The sequence below is a fragment of the Psittacula echo genome (genome assembly GCF_963264785.1).
Source record: "Psittacula echo genome assembly, chromosome: 8".
NCBI classification, from domain to species: domain Eukaryota; kingdom Metazoa; phylum Chordata; class Aves; order Psittaciformes; family Psittacidae; genus Psittacula; species Psittacula echo.
The window spans coordinates 5514046-5534276 of record NC_137744.1 but is presented as its reverse complement, the minus strand read 5'-3'; the positions used below and the strand labels follow the sequence as shown (position 1 = coordinate 5534276).

General features: G+C 48.6%; 1 protein-coding gene across 1 annotated transcript; it reads right to left on the bottom strand.

The window, feature by feature from the left end:
- Positions 1 to 10410: 10410 nt before the first annotated feature.
- GPR174 (G protein-coupled receptor 174) lies at positions 10411 to 18589 on the bottom strand. The gene is made up of 3 exons (XM_080624571.1): positions 18438 to 18589; positions 16131 to 16206; positions 10411 to 13837 (listed from the first exon to the last, which is right to left on the bottom strand). Exon 3 carries the CDS (start codon positions 13436 to 13438, stop codon positions 12458 to 12460), a length of 981 nt encoding a protein of 326 aa, XP_080480697.1. The 5' UTR covers positions 13439 to 13837; positions 16131 to 16206; positions 18438 to 18589; the 3' UTR covers positions 10411 to 12457.
- Between the last annotated feature and the right edge of the window lie 1642 nt (positions 18590 to 20231).

Genomic DNA, 20231 nt, shown 5'->3' with positions numbered 1-20231 from the left:
CTCAGTGGAGCATAAGTTCAGGAACAGAGGGAAGAAAAGACAAATGATTCCCCATGGGGCAATTCTCAATGGTGTTTCGAGCTGTGAACTGCCTGCTGAGTGACTTCCTGTACGTGGGCAGTAGCTGTCAGTTGTGGTATAGCAAAGGAAGAATGTATTCTGTAGTTCATCCTCTAAATACTGGTGTGGATAAGGCCGATGAGTAAAGGTTTGCTTGTCTTAGTGTATTTATGGCAGTGTTAATGAGAAGTCTTTTCAGCATATTGTAATAGAGGAAGGCAGCAGAGGGTTAATTGCCACCTTATTGTAACACCTCTCAGCATTTACCTATGAGCTTTGCTGTGCTTTGAGCTCAGAGCTGTGGGAGCTGCAGTGAGAATTCTCTGACTAGTTTTTCAGAGAGCTAAAGTGTGTACTGAGCTCTTCTGGCTTTCCTGGAAAGTAACTTGGATTATACAGCTGGAAGTATAACAGTAAGCAGGCTAACAGCAAGGGAGTGAGAAGTGGCTATAGGAGAGCCTGTTCTCAGGCATTGTTTATGGGATTAGGCAGAGGAGAGGAGCAGAGGGCAGGTCCTGGGCAATAGGGAATTCCACTGCCTTGTCTCGGAAACTAGCGCAGCTTTTCTCCCAAGGCGTGTGGTGATGCAATGCAGAGGACACATCCCCCAAACTAGAGCTTTGGTCTTCCTGTCTCCGCAATAGTAAGCGTAGGAGAGTATGGTTAATTATGTACTTAAATTGTCAAATAGAATCCTGTAGAAAGCTCTAATTACCTGAAACAGGCTGGTGTTATTGGGGGAGGTAGCTGCCCTGAGAAGTTTCTGCTACAGACTGAAGCGTTTGGGCAAGTTACTGCTCTTCCAGCCTTTCTGAGAAGATAACCTGACCCTTTGGGGGGTTGGCCATCTCATTTGTTTTGGTTGTCTTGAGTGGAAGGGTTTGGAAACATCTCAGTTACAGAGAGCAAGAAGCATCCACATGCAGCATTGAGGTTTGGCTTTACTGAGAATGAGAAGTAGAAATCCTTCCAGCTGTGGGTGGCTCCTGTTCTAACCTGCTGGCTACCTTGAGACACGCAGCAGGAATGCTAGGCGTGCTTCCAGGTAGGCTGAAAGAGTTTCTCTTACCTTTGTCTGGTAAAGCTTTTAAATGAAGTCAGTTCCTTAGGAGCATATTGATGTTCTAGGCAATAAGCCAGGATGCTCAGAGGAACAGATTGTTCTTACCTGCTCAGTGCTGCTGCATTGAGAAAGTAGCTGAGGTTTTGGTCATGTGTGCAGGGCTTATCGCCTGCCCCTGACCATTTGTGGCTGGTGTGGCCACTCAGGGATCAAAGGACTGCAGTTTTACAGTTGCTTCTATGCAAACAGCTGGTATTCTGAGGATCTTCTAATGCTGTCTCAGTTTGAGCAGCGCCTGCAATGAGCCAGTCTGTAAAAAGCAGAGTGCAAGTTGGAGGAGTCTCTTGCACCAGTAAGTGGCACAGGCAGCAAGAGCTTGGCCGTAAAGTGTGTGTAACTGGCAAAAACTTGTGTATTTATTCTACTGTACAGGGTTTTGTGTGTTCTGCCAAAATTAAACCTAAAAATGGTTTGATGAAAGCTTCCTCTAGGTGGTGCTTAGTGACTTTGCTTTGGTTTTGTCTATAGTAAAGAGCATTTTTATAATACAACTGTAACCTGTGTGAAAACCCCATTAAATATCCAGGTAAGATTGGCCTTCAGACATGGCTGTGGGAACTGAAAGGATAACATAACCAAGGTGCAGATGCAAACTGATTTACTGTAGTAGCTTCTGTTTACATGTGCTTTTACTGAAAAAACAACCACTGTGCACTTACTGACAAGTGATCTTTATGCTAGCTTGAAGGTTATTTTTCTGACACAGTATACTTGGAAGGAAATGTTAAATACCTTTATAAATGTGAAGCTTGCAGTCCAGTGCTTTGGATGATCCCTTTTCCAGCATTGCATGTGACGGTTTTTCAAGTTTAAGTACTATAAGCAAAGTCATGCTTGAGGAAAAAATCACAATTAAGAACAGACTTGAATTTGTGCCTTGGAGGAGATGTTGTTGACCTTCGCAGAACCCTGATGGTGTTCTGTCTGAGGGTGACTGGTAAGATGTGGGCAACTGGTGATGCATGAGACAGACACTTCCATTAAAGTAGGTGATAGTCTACACTAGAACTTCAGAGTTTCCTCTAGCCTGACTTTGTAAAAAATCATAGAAATTAAACTGTTACTTGGATATAGAAATATATTGAGAAGCAGATCCAGGGAAGGAAAAATGGGTACAGCACAGAGACATCTGAAAGATGTACCCAGGCCTCAAACTGGTATGAAATGGAGCTTCTCAGACTTGGTAAATTGGTTGTCTAAAAGAGACATTTTCACAACCCTACACTATGGACTGTTGCAGCACAGCCATGCTTAGCGTGGTAGTGAAAACCTCACCATGCGCTCACAGGAAGAGTCACAGTGTACGTGCAGATGCCTGGAGGACGAAGAGCCTGCTAGGATTTCAGCAAGACTGGGCTGACTTCTGTAGACTTACTAGTTCTTGGCATTGCAGGGACAGCTACCAAAACCAGAGATGTGCTCAGCAGACTTTATAGTGAATGATGGCAGAAATATCAGCCGAAATCAGCTCTGAATTTCCCAGGGAAATTCTGGTTTAGTGTTTTTAAATAATCCCCCTATGTCTGGGATTTGTTCATCCTCAACTGCTTCAGCTCTGCTTGCAGCAGGGGGAGCTGCATTGAACGGGTCCTTCATTAATGATCAAGCAGCTGCCAGCCTCAGATTTTGTAGGTTGGTGCTTTTATTTCTGGTCTTCTTTGAAGTACTCAGGAAAGCTAGGAAGAAACAAACCATTATGATTGACTAAAGACAGCCTCTTCCACCCTACTGCTTCCCCATCTGTTGTGTTTCATCTCACATACTCCTAACATGCCCTAAACTAGCACCAAAATCCGTAACAGAAGAGAATGCTTGTAGGGCCAGATAGACGCAGTGCAGTGGCACAGTAGCTAGCTGTGTGGCTGAGCTACCACTCTGGTAAGGCTGAGCTTGAGGTCAGGCTTGGAAGGATTAAAGCTGCTTTGACTGTCCTAATTCTGAGCTGTGTGGGGGATGGTTTGGCTGCCCGCTGCAGCACAGGGCCTGAATGCTGGCACTGATTGATTCGAGACTGCAACCAAAATAATAATGTGTAATTACAGTCACATTATTTAATTACAAGTATTTCTTAATTATGTGTATATAGTTGTGATATTACCTAGGCAACATGACTGGGTGTATTTGCTTCCATGGCAATAATTAAAGACTCTCCACCTCCAAAGGAAATTATTTGTTATAGTTCAACTATTTTGTTTACTTGAGCGTATTTTCTCTCTTTTTGTACTGTAGCACCACTGAGTTCCACATTAACAAGTGTGAAAGTGAATTTACTGTCTTAAGTCATCCTCACTGTGACCGTAAATGTGTGTCTGTTACAGAAGCATTCAGGTTTGTGTGAGCTGTTCCATTTTAGGGCTGGTTGATGTTTGAAGCTGTTCTGGTTTAAGCTTGTGTGTTGACATCTGATTCTGGAACAAGGAGCTTCCTTCCTACAAACCTAATCCCTTGTTGGACTGGAACCAGGTGGTTTTATTCTGGAGTGAGAGCGACAACCTGTGGGATTTATCAGGAGCAGATCCACAGATGGATAAACCTATGTTTTCTACTTTATCAAAGGTCCATTGGGAGGAAGGGGTATGTAGGGGTCTTTGGTTCTGTGGGATGGTGGTGTCAGTGATAACTGCGCTCTCACATGACAGTAAGTAACTTGGTACTTTGGTTTCTCTGTGCTTGGTGGTTGTAGCTTCTTTGTCGTTTCATCTTCTCAGACCCTTTCACTAGTTAATGCTTTGAAAAATAAGAGGAATGCAGTAGCCACCATCCAAGCTCCCCTACCCTCACTGGTGTGCCTTGTCACTCAAGTGAGAAGTTGGAAGCAGTTACAGCTTTGCTTCTTACATTAAAAAAAGGCAGGGAGAATCTGACCCTAACCCAAGTGAACAATAGTGCTTTGGTGGTGGAGAGCTGAGCTGTAACTGCTGGCTTTTCATGTAAGTTTGTAGTCTGCAACGAAATGAAAGCATTTCTGCTTACCTGATCCATCTGTGTGGCAGTGTAAGCTGCTTCCCTTGATGTCTGAGTTTGTTCTGCTCTTACCAAAGCTCCCAACAGTTCCCAAAGCACCACTGAATGGAGCACATAGCAGGGAGGCTGAGAAGCAGGAATGATGCTCCAGAGACACAGGCTCCTGTTACTGACTGCCTGAAAGTGTTTTCTATGGTAAAGGTTTCCTTGGGCAGAAGTGGCTAGGAAGTAGAAGCGTACATGGGTGGAAGAGAGCTTGCACCTAGAACTGCTGACGGCTGGAGTACTTCTGAGGCCTTATTTTCACTGCAGATCAAGACCTTTGCTTTTTCAATAGGAAATGACTCATATTAACCGGAAGGAAAACAACAGTTTCTGGCTGAATGCCTTGAGTCCAGGAGAAAAAAAGGGAGGTCCAGATCTCAAATTCTGTATTTCTTCTATAAATATCCTATTTGCAGATATACTGGATATGTGTGTTTATCTTTTTTGCAGACTCACTGTATGTATTGTTTCTTAATGGAGCCAGTGGTTTCCCACTACAAAACTCTTCTTGCTTTTTCAGCATCAACTGATTTTCTTCTGTCTTTTCATTAACCAGCCAAAGCCTGCTTACCAAAAGACTCTTAACTCTACAAAGGAAAGATGGGCCCTTGCTGCAGAGCTGGGATTCTACAACAGAACACTGATGTCCTGGTGAGTTGGTGCTCTGGGGCTGAACCCTGATAGCCTGCAGGAAAGTATCAGCGCTTCACAGTCAGATGGTCAGAGGAGGCCTGGTTTGCCCCATTGCTCTTCTGCCCTGTTCCGTATAGAAGAGGTCATGCTGGTTGTGGCTATCACACTGAGAAGCATGGACATGTTCTTCGATGCCATAAAATCTCAGCCTTGCAGCATTGCTGTTGCAGTCATCCTTTTGCCTTTGAGAAGACAGTGTTGTGGTCCCCCATCTGCTATTTCTTCCCAGGGCTACTTGGATGCAAATGGAGGCAAACTCATCCTTGCAAATGCTGACCGCCAGCCGCAGAGGGCCCACACTGAGCTGTGGAGGACCTGCATGGTTAGTGTTAATTCACTTTCATAAGAAACCTCTCATTCAGCTGGTAACTCATAGCCGCGTGAGTTTTAGCTTCTGTTTTGCATAGGTCTCCTGGGAGCTTCCACTCTAGCTGTGCAGACCTCAGTCTGACCACAAGGAGTTACCATTTCTCAAATATCGACTATGTCATGTAATAGTGGAGTTTCTGTGAGATAACGGCGCTGAATCCCAGGGCGGATACACAGGCTGATGGTGGATTAGAGAAACCAGTCAGCCAAGCCAGGAGTTTGGGTAGATTAAAAGCTTTAAAATGGAGTTTTTCCCTTGGGACCCCTGGGATGGCAGGCAGGGAGGTGTCGCTGGCTGTGGGGTGCTTGGAGCAGCGCACTGGTGGCTGCACATTGTGGTTGCAAAAGCCATGCCCATCACTAAGCTGGAGCCCTACCAAGATGGTCCCTTCTTGCATCGTTGTTGAGCCCACTGGGGAAAACGGGTAGGCAGGCGAGTGAAGAGATTTGTTAATTCTCACAGTAAGTTATGACAATTGGTTATGTCCTTTGTGTTCATCCTAGCCCTGTTGGCTTTTCTTGCATGAAGTTTATGTTTAGGAGAAAAAAGCAGGGGTTGAAGCTGGGAGGAGTGGCTGACACGCCAGAAGGCTGTGCTGCCATCCAGCAAGACCTGGACAGGCTGGAGAGTTGGGCAGGGAGAAACTTGATGAAATATAACAAGGGAAAGTGTAGAGTCCTGCATCTGGGCAGGAACAACCCCAGGTTCCAGTATAGGTTGGGGAACGACCTGTTAGAGAGCAGTGTAGGGGAGAGGGACCTGGGGGTCCTAGTGGACAGCAGGATGACCATGAGCCAACACTGTGCCCTTGTGGCCAAGAAGGCCAATGGCATCCTGGGGTGTATTAGAAGGGGGGTGGTCAGTAGGTCGAGAGAGGTTCTCCTTCCCCTCTACTCTGCCCTGGTGAGACCGCATCTGGAATATTGTGTCCAGTTCTGGGCCCCTCAGTTCAAGAAGGACAGGGACCTGCTGGAGAGAGTCCAGCGCAGGACGACAAAGATGATTAAGGGAGTGGAGCATCTCCCTTATGAGGAAAGGCTGAGGGAGCTGGGTCTCTATAGTTTGGAGAAGAGGAGACTGCGGGGGGACCTTATTAGTGTATATAAATATATAAAGGGGGAGTGTCACGAGGATGGAGCCAGGCTCTTCTCAGTGGCAAACAATGATAGGACAAGGGGTAATGGGTACAAACTGGAACACAAGAGGTTCCACTTAAACTTGAGAAGAAACTTCTTCTCAGTGAGGGTGACAGAACACTGGAACAGGCTGCCCAGGGAGGTTGTGGAGTCTCCTTCTCTGGAGACATTCAAAACCCGCCTGGACACATTCCTATGTAACCTTATCTAGGTGTTCCTGCTCTGGCAGGGGGATTGGACTAGATGATCTTTTGAGGTCCCTTCCAATCTCTAACATACTGTGATACTGTGAACTGAAGCAGAGTAGTATCAAAAATTATAATCTCGATGACTGTAGGTCAACCACTTGCTGACCGTGGAGGTACCCAACCTCCAAGGAGCTTCACTTTTCCCCTCCCTTCAACTGTATGTGGGTACCTCTGTGTGTGCCCAGACAGAGCACTCGGTCCGACTGGGATGAGAGTTATTTTTTGAGGTCTAATTCATGCTGAAATGGGCTCTAGGGGCAAGTGGACACGTTGCCAGGCTCACCCTCTTAGAGGTAGCTGTTCAGTCATCACCCACACAAAGACAGGACCTCTTAAAATGGCGTGCTAAGTGCCACCAAAAACCCGCGTCCAAGCCCAACCAGCAGCTCGTGATGTTTGTGAAGTATAACCCGTATTGCTTTGACGTGATGTACAGAAATAGAGCTGGAAGCAGGAACAAGCAGCCAGGTCTTCCCCTTTGAGGAGATGGCACTAACCACCAAAAGTCATGTTTCTGTCTGTCCCCTCTGCCCAGGACTGGGCCATGATCTTTTGCTTTTTCTCCTTAGGTGGATGATGATAAAAAGAAAGATCCCTGCACCCCTGACTGCTCATTTCAACTGAAATGTCATGTTTTCACACCAACTCTCCTTTGTCTCCTTTGTCAAAGTCTACTTTGTGGCATATTTTTCTTTGCATTTTGAGAAATTCAGAAAGTCTTCCTCCACTTATCTGTTTCAGCTGTGTAATCCCTGCCATTAAATTCTGTAGAGCAAATCACTGCGTTGGAGGAAAGGGTGAGAGACACACGTTTCACAGCTACAAGTTGGGCAGAGAAGAGATTCAGAGCAGCCCTGCGGAGAAGGACTTAGGGGTGTTGGTAGATGAGAAACTTAACAAGAGCCAGCTTCAGTGTGCGCTCGCAGCCCAGAAAGCAACCGTATCCTGGGCTGCATCAAGAGGAGCGTGACCAGCAGGTCGAAGGAGGTGATCCTGCCCCTCTACTCTGCTCTCGTGAGACCTCACTTGCAGTATTGTGTGCAGTTCTGGTGTCCTCAACATAAAAAGGACATGGAACTGTTGGAACAAGGCCAGAGGAGGCCACGAGGATGATCAGGGGCTGGAGCACCTCCTGTATGGAGACAGGCTGAGAAAGTTGGGCTGTTCAGCCTGGAGAAGAGAAACTGCGTGGAGACCTCAGAGCAGCTTCCAGTGTCTGAAGGGGGCCTATAAGGATGCTGGGGAGGGACTCTTCATCAGGGACTGTAGTGACAGGACAAGGGGTAACGGGTTCAAACTGAAACAGGGGAAGTTTAGATTGGATCTAAGGAAGAAATTCTTTACTGTGAGGGTGGTGAGGCACTGGAATGGGTTGCCCAGGGAAGATGTGAATGCTCCATCCCTGGCAGTGTTCAAGGCCAGGTTGGATGAGGCCTTGTGTGACATGATTTAGTGTGAGGTGTCCCTGCCCATGGCAGGGGGGTTGGAACTGGATGATCTTAAGGTCCTTTCCAACCCTAATTATTCTATGATTCGATGATTCTATCTGATGGTAGCTGCTGGGCCCAACACACACATTACAGTGACAAGTACAGCCCAAATGCTGGAGCTCCTTTGTGCTGACTTAACTGGCAGTGAGAACTGGGTGCTGCCCACACAAGTCCAGCTTGTCTGCTTTCTTTTCATCAGGGTATTTGTCAAACCATCCCTGACAAGATTTTAGCTTCTTTCTTTCGCTTTTGTTCTGGACAGGGTTCACTTGTATCTGGGTCACTCGCTGTGGTTTTTCTAGTTACTGAGGTTTGAGAAGTGGTGTCCAGCAGTGCTGTGTTTGATGCTCTGTGTGTATTTATGGCCAATGAGCTGTTTTCATGACGCTGGGGATGATACTATTTTTTAGCCTCTAACAGCAAAGTGAAAAAGGAAGTGAACAGTGAAGAACGAAGTGTCGAAGTCTGCTGCTGGTGCAGCCTTAAATGGAGCAGGAAAATACACCGCCAGTTACAAAGAAATGGGGAGTCTTTAGAGGACATTGAGCAACCGGATGACAACAGCAAATAAAAGCTAGAGCTGCTGTGAGAAAAGACACGTAACAGGGAAGCAAAATTCTGCTGGGGTCAGAGGAGCCTTTTCACACAGAAAGGAGATCATAGAATCATGGAATCCCAGAATGGTTTGACTTGGAAGGGACCTTAAAGCTCATCCAGTTCCAACCCCTGCCATGGGCAGGGACACCTTCCACTGGAGCAGCTTGCTCTGAGCTCCATCCAACCTGGCCTTGAACACTGCCAGGGATGGGGCAGCCACAGCTTCTCTGGGCACCCTGTGCCAGCGCCTCAGCACCCTCACAGGGAAGAACTTCTTATTATCTAACATAAATCTCCTCTCTGTCAGTTTAAAGCCATTCCCCTGTGTCCTGTCCCTACATGCCCTTGTAAAAATCCCTATCCAGCTTTCTTGTTAGTCCCTTTAGGCACTGAAACTGCTCTAAGGTCTCCCCAAAACCTTTTCCAGGCTGAACAAGCCCATCTCTCTCAGTCTGTCTCCAGAGCAGAGGTGGTTCAGTCCTCTGAGCATCTTTGTGTCCTCCTCTGGATTCGCTCCATGTTCTTACACCGGGGGCCCTGGGTCTTTTGAGTTACATGGATAGCTCACAGGCAATGGCTGGTGATGGCAGAGAAGATGAAGAGGATATTGGAAATGTTAGAGGACCGGGGCTCCAGCCATCAGCCTCCTTGCTCCTAACCTCAGGTAGCAGCCATTGGGCAAGAGGTGGCTGGCAGTCCTGAGCACAGGCAAGAACTTGCCTCTGCTGGGGCACGAGTTGGGCAGAGGGGGTGAAAAGGGAACCAGTTGCTTGTGGTGCAAGAAGGGGCACCAAAAGATATTATCAGGTGGCTGCTGAGCAATGTACATACAGCTAAAGTAGGGAATTCATTGCCACTGGGCTTAAAGGATCGGTGGGTTCAGGTGTATGCTGGCCAAATGGGTTGGAGAAGAGCTTTTCATGGCTCTGGAAATGATGCTTTCAGTGCAGCTGCAGGAAGCCTCAGCACCAGCGGTGGAGGATGGCTGTGCTTGGGCAGGACTGTCACCCACAGCCTGGTGTTTCAACGCTCCCCCCAAGCCCACCATCAGCAGCAAGCGAGCCTCCCTGGTGCTCTGTGCTCTGCCTCAAAGGCACCAAGGGGAGAGCAGGAAGAAGGGCAGGCGCGCACTCCCCCGCTTCCGCTGCAGCCTTCGCTTGCAGTGCAGTTCTGAGTCTCACCGTGATAAAAGAAGAACAAAAAAGACCCATCCTGTCTTGTCACAATGACAGGACACAAAGGAAGCCGAGAGAGGTGGTGAAACCGCTGCAGCCAGCGCTGCTCTTTCCGCAGGGCGTGGGTTCAGAGATGCGGGGCCGTGTGGGAGTCGATGGAAACGGGGCTGCGCTGTGCTGCATTCAGAAACCCAGCGAGAGCTCTGCCTCCACCCAGCGCTGTGTCATCCTCATTCGCCTTGTTTCAGGTGTAAATGAGACTTCCCTAAAGCACCTGATGGTGCTTCTGAACGGCTTCAGGGCCTCAAGTGTTCCCTGAGACATTCCCTGGGCCTGTGTTCTTGCCACAGTACCTTCTCTTAGCATTAAAGTAAACCTAACTCTGGGTGAAAAAGCCACTTATTGCTTCAGCACTAAGTCTGCCTGGTGAGGTTGTTGGCAGAGACCTCAGTGCTCTGCTTCTCAGTACAACAACCCTCTTGGGGAAGAGGTGCTTCTTGAGGAAATACTTCATGCAGAATAAGGGGATGTTTTGGGGGTTGTTTTTTACTCCCTGTTATTCTCATTCAAATTCCCAGTCCAGTGCTGCAGACCAGATTTATTACAAGCTTTCCTGAGAAAATTTTTCCATGGAAGTATCAGCTTCTTTTGGCTTTAAACAGGCTAAGGGAGACCTGCAGCCAGAGCTGGGCAAAGTCCAGATCTTGCCTAGCACAGAGCTCGAAGCTGGGCAGAAAAGTGGTCAAACAGTAAGTGCTCAGTGGCCTGGTATCACTTGTCTTCTCCAAACCCTCTGTGCCATGTGTCATCTCCACTTGAGGCTTTCTTGAGTGGCAGAAATGCAGCAGAACATCCCTCTGCTGGTGTGCGATTGCTCCAGGGCTCAAGCATGGGCTGATATCATGGATCCTGAGCCATTGATAGGGCATGAAAATACACCTGCCCTTAATCTAAGTAATGTCTTGATGTCTGTGGCATCATCAGCTGAGGGCTTGTGAGACCTTAGTGACGGAGAGCATGGACCGAGCTAACCCCATCTGGGACAGAGGTGCTGTTGCAGGAGGGGACAGGCAGTTCTCTCCTGAACGTGGCTCACGTGAGCAACTGTATTACACCAAACTTCCTGCAGAAAGAGACCGTTAAGACTAATATGAATAAACCACATTGCTATGGCAGCAGACGAAACGGCTCATGTGCACCCACAGCATTTTCTAGGTGGGAAAACTGAAGCTTATTGAGGTTTTTCTTACTGAACAATTTCTGAACTTCTGACACCACTTTGTGCAGCATCTTTTCCCCTCAGAAGCTAAAAGTAGCTCTGTGGGGTTGTACAGGGCCATCCTGCTTTCCTCCGACAGGAACAGAGGCCTGAAAGGACAGTGATGGGCTTGTGCTGGAGCTGGCCTTCAATGACAGGATTTCACCATGTCTTGGTAAGCCTCTCGTGGGGGGCAGATGAGCTGCTGCACTGGTCAGGGATGTGTTTTGCCCCTTTGTGAGCCAGTGTTTTGCTTTTCTCCCCAGTGCAAGCAGGAGGTTAAAATCCTTCAGAAAAGGCACCTGAAATGTTCTACAGGTGATTGAGAGGGGTCAGCGTCCAAGTGCTGCCACATGTTGGTCTGTGTAAGTGTGTGTTGGGGATGCAGGCAGTTACAGGCAGCAGAGTTGGCCAAGAATTACATTTAATTTATTTTTTTTTTAAGGATTTTGTAATCGTATACAAAAGGAAATTAAAAAAAAAATACTTTTTCATTGCTGTGAATGAATTACAATGTGCTTCATGGTTTCCATGAATTATCCGTCCTTACCCAGCAACATACTCAGGTACAGACACACTGGCTCAGACTCCTGTGGAGATGAGGAGGTGGAGTTTGGGTTTGTTATATAAAAGGGGTTTCTTAAAGAAAATAAGTCCTTGTGTTCCAACACTCTCTGGGATTCACATTTTTTCTACAAAATATATAATTTTTTTTCATAAATTATAGAACAGCATTTGCATTAAATAAAGCCCAATACCATCGCCGTAGTTTTGCATTTCAAAATGTAACATTTCAGATGTTCACAGAAAAATCAGTGTTACAAAAGAAGGTGCAAATGAAACGCCAGTCCAGCCCAAACCTTCTGTTCTTTGATTTTAAGGAAATTGTCATTAAAAATACATCCACGTCTGAGCCTTTCATAAAAATCTCTCGTATCCTGTTGGGTGGCACGTTTGACTGCTTATAGCGAGTTGCCATTACAGTAAACTTAAAGGCTTGCTTCCTGTGACTGTGCTTTAATGATGCTGCCCTTAATGAAGGTGTGATGGTGCAGGGTTAGTTAGCAGTGAGAGAAATAATTTGTTCTCTCTTTGGTGAAAAGAGGACCTGAAGGGTCTGATGGACATCTACCCTTGAAGAAGAGCCCCGTGGTTGAAGCTTATCCATGGCAGCGATATGGCTTCAAACCATATGGCTTCCAAGCTAGAAATGGAACTGGTGGGAAAAAGTAAATTGGCCAAACCCCAAAATACAGTGAACATTTGAAGCCCTGGCAACCATTTGTGGAAGGCCAGCACTAGTAGTCCATGGTGTCCTTCCTGAGCACATCTCTGGAGTGCTTCCTTGTGTAACTGAGGTTGTGGAGCTGAATGCTGTCTTGCAAATCCTGCCTGGAAAGGCGTCTCCTGAACTCATCTGTAGTAAAGTAGTAGATGACTGGGTCCACACAGGAGTTCAAGCTGGCAAGGCACAAAGCTACAACGTGGAACACTGAGATCACCTTCTGGACGCATCCGTTTTCAATCTTCTTGGTTTTGACAAAGAAATCGAGTGGAAAGCTGATATGATAAGGTGCAAAGCAAATCAGAAATACCAGCGCGCAGGTAAGAATCATCTTTAAAGCCTTTTTCTTTTCTCCGAGGTCATGTGAAGCAGAATTTTTTTCTTTTAGTGATAAGATAGTCTTCCATGAGCAGTATAGGATGATGAGTAGCGGTGTTACGAACCCCACCAATTCTCCTAGCGTCATCATTACAATGGAGATGGGAAGGTCAACCTCCTTTACAGGGAGATCCGCAAAACATGTGTTTTTAGCATCGTGTTGGAGTCTGAGAAGTGGGAAAGGCAAACAGCCAACACAGACCACGACCCACCCGATGATGCTGATATACACATCACAGATGCGTTTGCAGTCACTGAATTTGAATGGGTGCATAAGAAACAAATATCGTCTTACACTGATGCAAACCAAGAAGTAGATGCTTGCGTACATGTTGACGTACTTCAGGTAGAAGCAAAACATGCAGAGACCTCCTCCAAATTCCCATGTCCCAGTCAAGTAATAGAAAATCCTCAGGGGCAAGGACAAAACCTGTGATAAGTCAGCAATGGCTAAATTGATCATAAATATTACAGCCCTTTTAGTCTCTTTCATGTACCCATAAAAGACCCACAAAGCTAATGTGTTTCCTATTAGTCCGGGGATCAGGATGAAAGTGTATGTAACCGCATAGTAGGGCTTGAGGTCTGTTTCAGTGCAGGTCGAACTGTTTGTCATGGTTGTGCTCCAGATCTGTGCTCAGCCCCAGCATGGTAGCATGTTCCTGCAGCCACGTTGTTCTTGGGTTGTCGGTGCTTAAATAAACAGGTTCAGCCCTGGCATCCGTGTGTGAGGCTTTAGTTACCAGATCATCGTGTCCACTGTGGGGAGAAGCTTAGTTAGAGGGTGTTAATCAAAGTCCTGCTCGTGTGCTTTGCTCATGCTCGTTGTCAGAAATGCCCAGACCTCACTCTGCTTGCTTGCAGGACTGACAGAGAGGGGATCCACACCGAGAAATGCATCGTGTGCCAAAGCAGTTGACAGTTCGCCACGGGGACTGCACCTCTGTCACCTTTTGGGTGGCATTTCAGGCACGTCTTTCAACCCAGGAGTTTGACAAGCAGAGCGGCCCTGCAGCTGAAAGACAGAAAGATGCATTTATAACACTGTGGGGAGACACAGGTCTTACAAGGTAAAAGGCACGGAAAAGCTTGCAAAAGCAATAAGAGCATCTCTCTAACAGAAACCTATTGCTATGACCATCTGTGGCGGTCAGCTCTTCTCCCACCTAACAAGCACCATGCCTCGTCCAGTGAAGGTAGGTGCTCAATGAATGGAAAACATGTTTAATTGCTGCTACAAACCAGCCTCCTGTGCTGTACCACCGAACAGAAGTCACCCCCAGTCACAGGATGTATTTAACTTGCTGCCAGGTTTCTGCAGCTTTGTCTTTCCCAGCTCCAGCTTTTCCATTCAAATCCCCCTTCGCCTTCAGTAGGTCCCTGGGCTGTGCCCAGGCGGTGGCACCAGGGCAGCAGTGACTGACCCGGAGCATATCCTCACCCCTGGAGACCTTCTCTTTTCCTCTTGGCTTCCCAGGTACCAGCAGCATCCACTAAGAAGGGGGCAGCTGCTGGGCAGAGTGAGGGTGGCTCACAAGGAGCTGCACAGCTTTACCTTGAGCTGATTTTCACCCAGAATGTCTCAGCTTCTTGCCTGATGTTTGCTCTGGAGCTTGGGGACCTTGCAGTGCCATCACTCACTGTCCATTGAGGTGTCCCCTGCCTGCAGATGAACTGCTCCTGTGAACACTGCTTGGGCAAGGTTGCATCTGCCTGGGGAGCGTCTACAGGGGTGCCCACAAGATAAAGCCCCAAGCCTGCTGCACCCAGCTCTTCCTTCCAGTGATTTTTGAAACTCATTTACTTTTTTCTTCAAACAAGACGTCCTTCCTCTCATCTCTTGCCCAGGGGCTCCCAGTCAGGGAGGCTGAATCACGCTCCTCCTCTGGCTGCATCCTTTGTGGTGGGGGTAAGTTCACCCTACCTCCATCGCTGGGCCATGAGACATGCAAAGGGAAGGACAAAGTGCAGTCCCAGCCCATCTGTCTGCTCACAGCCCAGTGCACACACACGTGCACGCCAGCGATTCTCCTGCTGCCCCTCACCAGGGCTGCGTTTCCCTCTCTCCACTGCACAGCAGTATTCCTGCAACACCATCCTCCGCTCCCTCCAGCCCAGCCCCAAGGCAGGGATGTGCTTGCAGCACCTTCTGCCTCTCCCTGGGGCTGTGAACCCACATTATGAGGGTTCCCAGAAAGCCCAGCTAAAGCTGGGGAGCAGCGGGGATGCTCACTCAGGGTACCCAGAAATGTCCCTGTGAGAGTGGCCACCCTCGGAACGGGGATAAAAACACATCAATGCGAGAAACTGTGCTTTGGAAATCCCGAGCAGCAGCGTGGCAAAGTTCAGCCAAATGCGCTATGTAAAAACCAGCAGGATGCTAAAAAAAGCTCCAGAAAGAGGAAATCTTGTTTCACATGCTCTGCGCTCACTTCCCCTTGGCACAGGGGGCTGGCTGCTGCCTTAGGTGCAAGACTCTGCCCAGGCATGGCTTCCTTCTTCCCCTGAATGGTTCTCCCTCCCCTGTTTTGGCAAGGAGACCCCACAGCCAGCCACATCAGGGCACTGGAGTGAGACTCCTTGGTTGTACTTAACGACTCAGGAGCACCAGGTAAGCTTTGTAACCAGCACAGAGGCTGGCGGTTAATGCGTGTCAAAGCCAGGCACACATGGTGTGAAGTATTTTCCCCATGCTAAATGACAGCCGTCTATCCACGTTCTCCATACAAACAAGTGCCAGAGCTGGGAGAGCAGCCACAGCACCTGTGGGCCTGAAGTGCAATGGGACTCTGCCCCATGCCCCCATCAGAGCCCACCCCAACCTCCACAAGTGATCAGGCTCCACACCTGAGGCTGGTTATAACTGACCCAGGTCAACCCAGGGCCCTTGTTAGCAAAGCCATTGGGTTTTACCCCAGGAAGCAAAGCCACAGCAGCTCTAAAAAGCCAGCGTAGAGGAAAGCAGCCCGTGGATGGGCACTGCTTGTAGGAGCTGCCCCTGCTGTAGCATTGTGCCTAGTTGTTCCCCCCCCCCACTTAAAGATCAGGTCCTTAGAGAGCCCAGGATGCTGCCCAGCACCTCCTGCTCCCTCCCAAGACCAGAGTAAAAGAGTAGCCTGGATGGATTCTGCCACCAAGAGCCATTCTTGCAAGGAGTGATGCAGGTGAGCAGTAGGTGTGCAGGCTTGGTGTGGGGCTGGTATTTGTGCTGTGAAAACACATAAAGCCTGCGGTAGAGGTGACACAGGCTGGTGCTGCGCCTGATGCCAGTCATCTGTGATCATGGCCAGTGTCATCTGCAGACTTACCCTTTGGGGGATGCCTTGGGGGTGCTGCTGGCTGGAGCCTCTCTTCTGGTTTCCTTTGTCTCCTCCACAGCCTAAACTAAAAGCAGAACGTGCACAGGGGTAACTTCAAATAGAAATGTAGTTCCCTGCTGAAGCTACGCAAGCAGAGGCAGTGTAGTGGTGGCTCTGTCCCTCCATGTGGATGTGGGGACAGCAGAGGTTGCCCGGGACCAGAGCAGGACAGCACTGTCCTGTGCCAGGCTTCTCCTGCTAACTCTGTTTTCTAGGTCACCTGGAGCGCTGCTGTCCTATTTTGGCAGAGATAACTGCTAGCAGTAAGAATTAATAAGGTATTAGCTAAAAATAGAAATAACAGAAATATAAACTGACCATTGCGCAGGATTGTGCTTTAGTTCTTTTTAAAAATGCCAAGGGAGGATAAAGGTTTTTCTTCCTTGAAGCAGTTTGCTGATAGATGTCCAGGTTTTATATCTTCTTCCATAAGATTTTGCCTCTTGCTGTGCTAACTGTGGAGATGTCTCTTTTATTTCCTTTTTGGTAGCATCTGGCCACAGAGGCCACGGTACTTTTGTTAGGCATCCTCAGAGCCTCCTGTGTTTTGCTGTGCTTGTCCTGACAGCAGGAGCCCTGATGTCCTCTGCCTGCCTTATCCCAGCCTGGGCATCTTGGTATCCTATCAGCAGCACCTCCCTGCCCGGGTACCACCAGCCTCCAGAGCATCCCTCTCCTTGCCCAGGGTCTGCTCTGCATCCCACACCGGACACACTCTGATTTGCCAGAGTATGTTTGCTAATGTTGTGTTTGCAAAGTGCTACAGATGAGAGCAGCTTTTTCACTTTGACTTAGTTGCAGAGTACCAGTGCAAGCGCCTGTTCATCCTATCCAATTTCTGCAGTTTCCTGAAACATGAGTCACTAAAGGTGGTGAATGCCTGCTTCAGGGGGAAAAAAGGAGCGAAATGGCCAAGCTTTTACAGGTTAGGGCTGTAGGGCATTGGCACAGTGGGATAAAAAGGTTTCTTTCTATTTGTTCTTTCTCATTTGCTCCTTATGAAGGTAACTGTGTGCTCTGCAGCATGCCAACCCTCTGCCTTGCTCGTGCTTCCTGCCTTTCCACCAATGTCTATCCTGGGAGGAGTGGCAGAGCTGCTGGACCCTGCTCCAGGGAGACTTTCCCTCTGGAACAGAGGTTTTTGGGAAGGGTCAATAGGGCTGGAGCCCTGCTGGTGCTCCCTAGGGATGGAGAGCCCTGGCTGTGCGGGTGGGTGGTGGGGCAGGCAGGCAGCAGGGGACACTAGGGGGATTTTGGCTGGGTAAATTCCAAGAATATACAGGAAAAAACAAACTCTGGTTTAATCCATGTGAAATGCGATGCTTTTGGCCTTTAATCCCTTGCAAAAGCTCTTGTCCTCATTTGTTAATATTTATCCTGGTTAAAAATGGAAAGTAAACCCACAGCAGTAATGCTGTCTATTAGCCTAATCCCCTACCCCTCTCCTCCCTTACTTGGCCCACCCTGACACCCCTGGTAGATGTGTGTGGTGATGAGTATCAAAGCTGTGGGTTTTCCACCCAAACGTGTGCCCCCAGGGGATGTGTGGCCATGTGCTCACCGGGCACAGGCAGCCCTGCCACCTCCTGCTCTGGTTCTTGCAGTTAAGTGCAAATTCAGTGGAAAGTCAGCGTGCTGCCTCTCGTGAGGATCAGACCACTTAAGAAAACCCAGCGGACAAATACAGTGGAATGAACACAAGAAAGACCTGGAGCAACGAGTAAATCGGACCGGTTATCTCTGTGCTCTTGGAGATGGGGCTGTATGGCCTCAGAAAGTCCACGTATAGAAAGTCCCTTCACACCAGCTGTGAGCTTTGCAAAGGTTCAGAATCACCGCAGTTGGTGTTATTTTTAAAGGCAGCTTCTTGGACCCGTGCAACAGTAATAGAAAATACGGTTTGAAACTTCATGGCTGGCTATTTTGGCTTAAGCTGTGCCCTTCTCTCCCTCATATACCCAGGGCATTAGCGAGCACTTCCAGGAGCTCATTCTTCTGATAAACGGAGATACTGGCTCCTCACCCACCTGTACCGGGGGTAAGGCTACACAGTCTTGCTTCTACTTATTTACTTTTGCAGATTCAGGGGCAGGAGGGTTAACGCTGCACCCTCCTGCCTCTCGGCACAGTGTCCCCATCCCCTCAGCACTCCTGCTGCGAGTAAGGCGCACCCAGTCTATGTTGCGATAACGAAGTCCAGCGTAAACCCGTTATCCTGAGCTGGAGGTGACTGGGATGGAGGGATATCGGACCTACCTCTGCTGTCTCGCCGGGCTGCTCCGCTGTGACCCCGCGGCCCCGGTCCCTGCGTGCTGGCAGCGGGTCCCACCCCTTGATGTGCAAAGCAAAAGCGCAACCGCCGGGAGGGAGCAGCAGCGAGGGAGGCGAGCGGGGCCCTCCCCAGCCAGCGGCGCCTTCTGCGCGCTCCTCCTGCCCGTGGGCCGAGCTGGGCCTGACCCTTTCGCTTGCTTGTCTTTTCCTGTGGTTATTTATATATAGATATACATATATATGTATATCTACATGTATGTCTGTAAAGGCGCTGTTGGTTTTGGGGTGTTTTGGAAACTGCTGCAGTGTCACCCCAGCAGCCTCCCCCACTGCTGGGACTCGATGTGCTGGCTCCCAGGGGTAAGCGCGTGTTCGCAGACCCCCTTTCTGCTAAAGCCACAGAGCTAATGATGCTGAGGAAGCAAGATGCTTCATCGGTTATTTTCCTCTCCCTGCCCCAGCTGGCTGAGAAAGGATCCTTCACTCTCATCTGAATGGTTTTGTTCCAGCACTTTAAACAGGTTTGGAAAGTCCCATTGAACCCGATCACAGCCCTGTCTGGGCTTCCCCAAAAAGCAGGAGGTTCTCCATGGTCATTATCTCCTTACTGAGTGGATTTCTGCCGCTCGCACCGAGCCAAACCAGGGCCAGAGCCGAGGACTGTTCTTTCAAATTAAGGCTTGTGCCGTGAAGCAGTGTCACCCATTGCCGTGAAGCAGTGTCACCCATTGCCGTGAAGCAGTGTCACCCATTGCCGTGAGCGGCCCCCGGCTCAGCACCCGCTGGATGCTCTCTGAGCGACGGCCACCGGCAGAGGGCACTGCTGGGCTGGTGGTTTTGAGCAGCAGCGCTTCGCAGTTATCCATCTGCTGACTGCACCTCAGGAAGTACCAAACAAAACTCGGTATCAGGGGAATTCTCGATTCAGTCGGTTATTTTGAAAAAGTGACTTTTTTAGCCATTTTACCCATTTCTGTAGCAATTATTTGCAACTCCTTAATTTGCGTGTGCTCACTTTTCTTGCTTGTCTGCTGGGGAGAACAGGCCTTGCTTTACATCACGACTTGTGGGGAGGGCTGCATCTCTACAGAATGGATGTATGGGTGCATGGGGCCAGGCAGTGTGGTCCATTGCTGTCCCCACACCACAGCACCCCATGCTTGCAGCAGGTACCAGAGTCTTGGTGGTACCTCCTGCTTTAAAGCATTCTTGATTTACTTGTATAATTTCACCTTATAGTGTGGTTTGTAGCTCTACATACTACTTTTTATTGTGGTTTATAGGAAATTAATCTCTTGGGCACATGGCGGGCTTCTATAGCCTTAAAGTGCGGTGGGATTGTCATCCCTGCGGTGACACAGCTCCTTGCTGGGGCTTTGCAGATCGCATCTCCCAAAACATGATTTGCGGGATGCTCGTCTGTTTCAGCAGCCGATGCTCTTACTAGTTAAAGCTGTTAGCCTTTTATTTGAAGCCTGCTGATTAAGTAATGTGTTTTCATTGACGCTGTGTGGGAGGAAGAACTTTCAGCACTGTGGGATCTTTGCTGCAGTGTTGCCCCCTTGGGTGCAGGGATGGATTACTCTGCTGATGCTTTTGGACTAGAAGCTGTGGAGGTTTAGGGTTTACTGCTTAAATGGGGCTTGTTGCTGTTGCAGCCTCTTGGGAGGTGTTCTGAGCCCTCGGTGGAGGATGCTGGTTCAGTTCACATTAGTCCTGGGGATGTTTCCCTAATTGCAGCAGGATCTGGGGTGCAGAACTTCCCCTGTGCTTGCCAAT